The sequence below is a fragment of the Bison bison genome, unplaced genomic scaffold (assembly GCF_000754665.1).
Source record: "Bison bison bison isolate TAMUID 2011002044 unplaced genomic scaffold, Bison_UMD1.0 scf7180017864466, whole genome shotgun sequence".
Lineage (NCBI taxonomy): Eukaryota > Metazoa > Chordata > Mammalia > Artiodactyla > Bovidae > Bison > Bison bison.
In genome coordinates, this window is record NW_011495027.1 from 7,929,727 (window position 1) to 7,939,013 (window position 9,287).

Consider the following 9,287-nt stretch of genomic DNA (forward strand, 5'->3'; position numbering starts at 1 on the left):
TTTTTTTTTTTTGCCTGTGGCAGCTCTGCCCCAGTGAGAGTTGAGTGTAAAGATGGTGCAGCTGCTTGGCTTGCAGGGACCCGGCGGCGCCAAGTGTTCAGGGACACAAACTTCCTCCGAGGCAGGAGTCTTTTTTTCCCAGCCTCTTGTACCTGGCGATCAGAAGGCCTCTTTGGCCAGTCTTTCTCCATAGCTCTGCCAGTTCAGGCACTTAGAGGGATCCTTTGCATGGGGTCCTTCTCTGCTGTTCGGCACATCAGGCATATAGAGGGCCCCACCCTGTAGATCCTGAAGATTTCCCTGGTGGCTCAGATGGTAAAGCATGTGCCTACAATGTGGGAGACCCGGGTTCAATCCCTGGGTTGGGAAGAATCTCCTGGAGAAGGAAATGGCAACCCACTCCAGTATTCTTGCGTGGAAAATCCCATGGACAGAGGAGCCTGCTAGGCTACAGTCTGAGGTTGCAAAGTTCTTTCTTTGTTTTTACCCTGTAGATCAGTGCATCAGGCACTTAAAGGGGCCCCCGGGTGTGTTCCTACTCTGTAGTTCAGTGCATCAGTCACTTAAAGGAGCCCCCTGGGTGGGGTCCTACTCTGTAATTCAGTGTATCAGGTGTTTGATGGGCCAGCCTCTCTATTGTTCAGCTGTTGATGCTGGCATGTGGAGAGAAAGAGGCTATGGTAATGGTTTCACCCACTACGTGTGACAGCAGTATCGCCTTGCTTCCATGGCTGCCTGGCTTTCCTCCACAGGCATTTCCCACCATGGTCTCCTCCCTCACATCCCCTCAATCTGTCTCTCCACAGTCAACAGCAGCCCTCACACTGGGATTGTTCCACAATCCCTAAACTCCAGCTCCCAGCCGCTGCCCCTTCCAGGACACCCACGTTTCTGCCTGGCATATGTATGGTTGCAGCTGCTGCTGCTGCTAAGTCGCTTCAGTCGTGTCCAACTGTGTGACCCCATAGACAGCAGCCCACCAGGCTCCCCCATCCCTGGGATTCTCCAGGCAAGAACACTGGAGTGGGTTGCCATTTCCTTCTCCAATGCATGAAAGTGGAAAGTGAAAGTGAAGTCGCTCAGTTGTGTCCAACTCTTCACGACCCCATGGACTGCAGCCTACCAGGCTCCTCCATCCATAGGATTTTCCAGGCAAGAGTACTGAAGTGGGGTGCCATTGCCTTCTCCAGAGAGTTGGTTTAGGCAATAAAATAACAAAGACTAAGGTCTAGCTTCTAAATTTTAATAGTTTTACTGGGATATAGTTCATATACTATAAAATATACCCATTTAAGATGTACAGTGATAGTCACTCAGCCATGTCCAACTCTGTGACCCCAGGGACTGTAGCCCACCAGGCTCCTCAGTCCATGGAATTTCCCAGGCAAGAATACTAGAGTGGGTTGCCATTTCTTTCTCCCAGGGATCTTCCCAGGGATCAAACCCAGGTCTCTTACATTGCAGGCAAATTGTTTACTGTCTAAGGCAACAGGGAAGCCCTTTAAGGTGTACAATTCAGTGCTTAATTTAGTTATAGTCACAGGGTTGTCAAACCATCATCATTTCTAATTTCTGAATCTGACTGTTAGTTGTTGGTTTATTCTACTGTCATTGGTCGTAAGATAAATAGAATCATATATCATAAAATAATGTAGACCCATTCTTTATAATTTTCTGATTCATCTTTGTCCAACCAAAGTCCAGTAATTTCCCCCTTTCCACTTTAGTCCAAAAAGCTTCCTCACCATCCATGAGAAATATTTGCTTATAGGATATTAAGCTGATTTTCATATGTGCCATAGAGAAGTCTTTGAATGTGAAATCTACTTCCTTATAATGTAATTCTTAAAGATATATAAAGGGGACCCCAAAACATGTATGCAATTAGTATTTATTAATGTGCCTTCTTCAAGTTAAAAAGAAAAAATCCCCTAATAACCATTGATAGCCATTTCTGACTAATAGCTAAGGAGACCAAGCCTCAAGATATCTAGATACAGTCTCCTCCCTCATTAACTTGACTTTTAGATTATAAAAAATTCACCTGAGGATCATAAGAGACTTAATAAACTATGTTATATGAATATGTAGTTAATGTACTTTGTACACACACATGTATATTATATATGAAGAGCAATTTTTATTTTCAAAGTGCCACTGCATCTTTAATTCAGGTAGTGGTTGAAACACTTCGTTTTCCACCCAGTTTTTGATAGGTGAAATTGGAGAATGGACACATTAATTGAAGTCCTGTGTTCAAGATAAGACCTAGTCAGTGGTCGACATTGCAAAAAAGTACTGGTTTCCTGCCTATGGCTCAGGCACTTCCTTATAACTTCATTGAAACCATCCTTGGTTTCCATCTCTTGACTTACCCATTAAATGTGATATCTATACAGAGACATACTAGACTAATAATAGAATAACATTAGAATGTACAGATGTGAGAACTGGACCATAAAGAAGGCTTAGCACCAAAGAATTGATGCTTTTGAACTGTGGTGGTAAAGAAGATTCTTGAGAGCCCCTTGGATAACAAGATCAAACCAGTCAATCCTAAAGGAAATCAACCCTGAATATTCCCTGGAAGAACTGATGCTGAAGTTCCAATTATTTGGCCAACTGATGTGAAGAGCTGACTCTGGGAAAGGCCCTGATGCTGGGAAAGATTGAGGGCAAGAGAAGAGGGCAACAAAGAATGAGATGGTAGGATGGCATCACTGACTCAGTGGACATGAGTTTGAGCAAACTCAGGGAGATAGTGAAGGACAGAGAAGCCTGGTGTGCTGCTGTTCATAGGGTCACAAAGCGTCGGACACGACTTAGCGACTGAACAACAAGAATTCCTTATAGTTTCTGTAACATAATTTCTCCCATGTGTCTATGCTATTGACTTGCTATTTGTTCTGCCGAAATTATATTCCTCTACTCCCCACAACCACATGGAAGTTCTCATCCTTCCGGTCTCATCTGAAAAACCAGATCTCTGCAGTCCTCCCATTTGCCCAGTGTGGCTGTAAGTTTGCCCTGTTCTGTGCCTCCCCTGTACTTTGCATTAACCAGGTAAGAGCGATTTTCTTACCATGTCATAATAATACACTTATTGCTTGTCATCTACCATTTGAGCAGGAGCTCTTTGAGGGACCATTTCTATCTGCTTCTCCATGGTGCCTGACGCATGTTTTTTTTTAAATTCTGAGTGAATGTCATGAAAGGTTGTTCTAGGGAAGGTGTTGATTACATAATTTCATTCCTCTGTCTCCTGAAAGCCAAGGACAACAGTGAGAAGGTCCTTCCTTCAACAGCCAAGCCTTAACCAAGAGCACAGTCACTGGATAACAGTGTGATAGAGACAGAGATTTGAAGATGAAAGATTCTGTTAGCTCTGTCACTTAATTGGCTCAGGAAGGTCACTTAAGATTTTTGTGCCTCAGGTTTCCTCATATCCTTGGGCAATAGTAATGCCTAGTTCACTGGGTTATTGTGAGAATCAGTTGAGACATTTTATGGAAAAGTAGCTTGCAAACTGGAAAGCGCTGCAAACATGAGAAGAGACCTTAGAATCTGGTAGAAAGAACAGGTGGTTTGGCCTTAAATAAGATTTTAAGTCCAGACTCCACCACTAATTATTTGACTTGCACAATTTAACTCCTGAGAGCCTATGTCTTTGCTTGTCAAAGGAAAGCGATAACACTTAGGCAGCTTAAAGTAATGTTGTCAAGGTTAGATGGAATCCAGGCAATGTTCCATTTATAGTCCATCGGTGTATGTTCAACGGTTAGCAACCAGCGCTTTTGCACATTGTATATTCATACCTCTGCACCCTCTTTTCTATGGCAGATTTTGCCCCAGGGAGAACAGGCCCTTCCTCTCAGGCCAGGGAGAGGACAGTAAGGGCAGGCTGCTGGAGGAAGTTACTGAATCTCCCGGCCTGTGACCCCAGCTGGCCTGGGTGTGCCTTGGGACAGGGGTGAGGCAAAGCCTCAGTGTGGTGTCCCAGCACATTCCTAGGGCAGCTGTTTCTACTGCAGCTTCTTTTACCATTTCTTTTTGAAGCTCCTTATTGAAGTTAAAGCATGCATACCAAAAAGGTACATAGCCTAAGTGTATAGATCACGTTTTATAAATTGAATACACCCATGTAACCAGATCATTCATTCTCATTACTGCCTGATGCTCCACTTTGTAAATGCACCACATCTGATTTTTCTGTTCTAGTGCTGATGGACGTTTGGAAAATCTACAGTTTAGGGGTGTTGCAGAGTGCTGCTGTGATTGCTAATTCATGTCTTTTGATGGGTATATGTATTTCTCATGGGTGTATACTTAGCAGTGGGAGTGCTGGGCCATAGAGTGTGCATATATTCAGTTTGGGTAGATATTAAAAAAAATTTTCCCAGCATATTTGTATAAATTCATACTCCCACCAGAAGTGTTTGACTTCTAATTGCTCCACATCCTCACCTCTTCAGTATTATCTGTATTTTTAATTTTAGGAATTATAAGACTGTGTAGCATTTTGGAGGTGGAACCATTCCCTCAGCCCCCAAAGCTTCAAATTTAATATGTTCATTTTCAGGAAAGTGCTGTGTACAGAAGCAGGGGATTGTGAAGATACAAAGCTCCTGCTATGGTGCTTGGTATACGGAAGGAAGATGACAAATGATAGCTGCTATCATTATCATCCTCCTTGACATCATCATCATCACTAATCACTGCCTTCTCTGCTCTTAAGGGCAGAGAGCAGGACACGGTAGACCCAAGGGTGAATAAGACATAATCTCTACCCAGTAGCAGCTCAAGAGCTAGTTGAAGAGGCCAACACTGGAAATAGATTCTTTTTAGAGTGTACAATAGGAACTTGAGAAAGAGGTAGTGCTTGAGCTGGGACTTGAAGAATAAGTCAGAGTTCAACAGGAAAAGAAAGGAAATGGCAGGGGCACAAAACCTTTGGGGAGCGGCTGCTGTGGGCAGCATGCTAGAAGAGAAGAGCCATCTGAGGCTGGAATCATTGTGTGCTGGTGTTGGTTTTTCAGGTGTTGTCACCCTTGCTAGGATGCATGGGGCAGAGCTGGTGACCATTCGGTGTCAGTGTGACATTACAGTACTCTGCTGCTGTGTTCTCCACCCTGTATCTTTTATTTTCTTCCTTCTCTAGGAAAATAGTCAGCCATCTCTTCTCTCTCTTGGGATCAAAACCTGTCCCGAGTACAAGGTGCTTGAAAACCACCTCTGAAGGTTTGATAGCTGCAAAATGTCAGTGATTACAAGGATCCCACAGCTTCTTTGCTGTGTGTTCCTTTAACTATGTTTATGTTGAGAACTGGCTAATAGTTTTTATTCTCGTGTGGGTCCAGGTTGCTTGTGGTTGCAGTTAAGTTTAATAAAATGCTCTTCTGCCCAGTGCCATATGTAGACCATGAATAAATGTTCTTGAGGAATTTTGATGATTATAATGATGGCGATAAAGGTGATGATCAAGAACTAATACAGTGTCTCATTAATTGAGCATCAACTGTGTGTCAAGCATTGGCTGTATAACAGTAAGGAAGATGGACATGATCCCTATGCCCATGGAACTTAGAATCTTAGGGAGGATTAGACAAGTAAACAGTTGGTTCTACTAATATAATAAGGGCTGTGATGGATAGAGGTACATAGTTCTCTCATAGTACATAGAATCAAAGAAGCACCTCACCCATACTAGGAATCAGGGAGGGCTTCCTGGGAAAGGCAACATAAACTGATAGGCTCGTGGAGAGAAGTGGGGAGGAAGTATTCCAGGCAGAGAAAACAGTGTGTAGGAGGAGTAGAGTGTAAGGGAGGTTGGCTGATTGGAGAAGCTGGAAGAAGAGGCTAGAAATAGAAAGCATTTTGCCACTTAATGTTTTCATTTGCATCTGTGTCATAATATCTTTTGTTTGCCTGTTTTCTAGGAATGTTTACCCTTGCGGAAGTTGCTTCACTTAATGACATTCAGCCAACTTACCGAATCCTGAAACCATGGTGGGACGTGTTTATGGATTACCTGGCTGTTGTTATGCTGATGGTAGCCATCTTTGCAGGAACCATGCAACTTACCAAAGATCAAGTGGTCTGCTTGCCAGTATTGCCAGCTCCTATAAATTCAAAGGCACATGCTACACCAGGGAATGCCGACATTACCACCAACATCCCGAAGATGGAATCAGCCACAGACCAAGACCAAGATGGGCGGATGACAAATGAGATTTCCTTTGGCGCATCCGCTGTGACACCTGACATACCTCTCAGAGCCACATATCCTCATGCAGATTCCACGGCTCCAAATCAGGAGGCCAAGAAAGAGAAGAAAGACCCAACAGGCCGAAAAACAAACTTGGATTTCCAGCAATATGTATTTATTAATCAGATGTGTTACCATCTGGCCCTTCCGTGGTATTCCAAGTACTTTCCATACCTTGCTCTTATACATACTATTATTCTCATGGTCAGTAGCAACTTTTGGTTCAAATATCCTAAAACATGCTCAAAAGTAGAGCATTTCGTTTCAATCTTAGGAAAGTGCTTTGAATCTCCTTGGACTACTAAAGCATTGTCTGAGACAGCGTGTGAAGACTCGGAGGAAAACAAGCAGAGAATAACAGGTGCCCAGACTCTACCAAAGCATGTGTCTACCAGCAGTGATGAAGGGAGCCCCAGCGCCAGCACCCCAATGATCAACAAGACTGGATTCAAATTTTCAGCCGAGAAGCCTGTGATCGAAGTCCCCAGCATGACCATCCTGGATAAAAAGGACGGGGAACAGGCCAAAGCCCTGTTCGAGAAAGTGCGGAAGTTCCGTGCTCACGTGGAAGACAGTGACTTGATCTATAAACTCTATGTGGTCCAAACAGTTATCAAAACAGCCAAATTCATTTTTATTCTCTGCTACACAGCAAACTTTGTCAACGCAATCAGCTTTGAACACGTCTGCAAGCCCAAAGTGGAGCACCTGACTGGTTACGAGGTGTTTGAGTGCACCCACAACATGGCGTACATGCTGAAAAAGCTGCTCATCAGTTACATATCCATTATTTGTGTGTATGGTTTTATCTGCCTCTACACTCTCTTCTGGTTATTCAGGATTCCTTTGAAGGAATATTCTTTTGAAAAAGTCAGAGAAGAGAGCAGTTTCAGTGACATTCCAGATGTGAAAAATGATTTTGCGTTCCTTCTCCACATGGTAGACCAGTATGACCAGCTCTATTCCAAGCGTTTTGGGGTGTTCTTGTCAGAAGTCAGTGAAAATAAACTTCGGGAAATTAGTTTGAACCACGAGTGGACATTTGAAAAACTGAGGCAGCACGTGTCACGCAACGCCCAGGACAAGCAGGAGCTCCATTTGTTTATGCTCTCAGGCGTGCCTGATGCTGTCTTTGACCTCACAGACCTGGATGTGCTAAAACTCGAGCTGATTCCAGAAGCTAAACTTCCTGCTAAGATTTCTCAGATGACTAATCTCCAAGAGCTTCACCTGTGCCACTGCCCTGCAAAAGTGGAGCAGACTGCTTTCAGCTTTCTCCGTGATCACTTGAGATGCCTTCACGTGAAGTTCACTGATGTGGCAGAAATCCCTGCCTGGGTGTATCTGCTCAAAAACCTTCGCGAACTGTACTTGATAGGCAATTTGAACTCTGAAAACAATAAGATGATAGGCCTCGAATCTCTCCGAGAGTTGCGGCACCTTAAGATCCTCCACGTGAAGAGCAATTTGACCAAAGTCCCCTCCAACATTACTGATGTGGCCCCACATCTCACCAAGTTAGTCATTCATAATGACGGCACTAAACTCCTGGTACTGAACAGCCTTAAGAAAATGATGAATGTTGCCGAGCTTGAACTCCAAAACTGTGAGCTAGAGAGAATTCCACATGCTATTTTCAGCCTCTCTAACTTACAGGAACTGGATTTAAAGTCAAATAACATCCGCACAATTGAAGAAATCATCAGTTTCCAGCATTTAAAACGACTTACTTGTTTAAAATTATGGCATAATAAAATTGTCACCATTCCACCCTCCATCACCCACGTCAAAAACTTGGAGTCACTTTATTTCTCTAACAACAAGCTGGAATCCCTACCGGTGGCAGTGTTTAGTTTACAGAAACTCAGATGCTTAGATGTGAGTTACAACAACATTTCCATGATCCCAGTAGAAATAGGATTGCTTCAGAACCTGCAGCATTTGCATATCACGGGGAACAAAGTGGACGTTCTGCCGAAACAGCTGTTTAAATGTGTTAAGTTGAGGACTTTGAATCTAGGGCAGAACTGCATCACATCCCTCCCAGAGAAGATCGGTCAGCTGTCACAGCTCACCCAGCTGGAGCTAAAGGGGAACTGCTTGGACCGCCTGCCAGCCCAGCTGGGCCAGTGTCGCCTGCTCAAGAAAAGTGGGCTTGTGGTGGAAGATCACCTTTTTGACACCCTTCCCCTCGAAGTCAAAGAAGCGTTGAATCAAGATATAAATATTCCCTTTGCAAATGGGATTTAAACTGAGATCCTGCATGCGCATACGTGTGCAGGAACCACTTCCTAGATTGCAGATGTTCATGTACCAGTTATTGCAAGATGATGCATTTTAGGAGTAGATACACCTCTAAAAATACAACACAGGGAGAGGACGCATAGAAGGCTGATAGAAGACATAACTGAATGTTCAGCGTTTGTAGTGTTTTAAGTCATTTACTTCCAAATCTTTTCTCTCTTTTTCTTTTTTCTGGGGAAAGGGAAGGAAAAATTATAATCACTAATCTTGGTTTCTTTTTAAATTGTTTGTAACTTGGATGCTGCCGCTACTGAATGTTTACAAATTGCTTGCCTGCTAAAGTAAATGATTAAATTGACATTTTCTTACTATACCACCTTTTTTTGAGGTGTCTTGATTTACTTTGCTTAATTGGTATAATAATGCTTTAATTCAGACCACTGAAGGCACATCAGGCAAATTTAGATTTGCTGAAATACTGATTTCTTTTTTGTTTGAATTTCAAGCACCTAAAATAAGTACTTCTTATAATATTTAACTGGTGTTACCACTTCTGAGAATCCCATTTTATAGATTTTACACTCTTGAAGACCTGAAATGCAGCAAAAGAGTGTAGATCATTGAGAGAGTTTGGTTTGTTTGTTTTTTAAGAATAAATATCAAAGAAAAAAGAACTCTCTCCTTACTAATAGTTGTTTTTCATAGTCTGGAGTTCTGATCATATGATATGCTTTTCTATCACTACTATAGAGCTGCCAATAAATAGAAAATGTTAGTT

At 42.9% G+C, this 9,287-nt stretch overlaps 1 protein-coding gene across 2 annotated transcripts in view; it reads left to right on the top strand.

Annotated features, from left to right (window-relative positions):
• The window catches only part of LRRC8D (leucine rich repeat containing 8 family, member D), a 133,255-nt gene extending 124,373 nt beyond the window's left edge, over positions 1-8,882 (top strand). For both annotated transcript variants that reach the window (XM_010860383.1, XM_010860382.1), the window contains exon 2: positions 5,937-8,882. In XM_010860383.1, coding sequence (XP_010858685.1) covers positions 5,939-8,515 — 2,577 coding nt within the window. In that variant the 5' untranslated portion in view covers positions 5,937-5,938 and the 3' untranslated portion in view covers positions 8,516-8,882. The remainder of the gene's footprint in view (positions 1-5,936) is intronic.
• Positions 8,883-9,287: the final 405 nt, after the last annotated feature.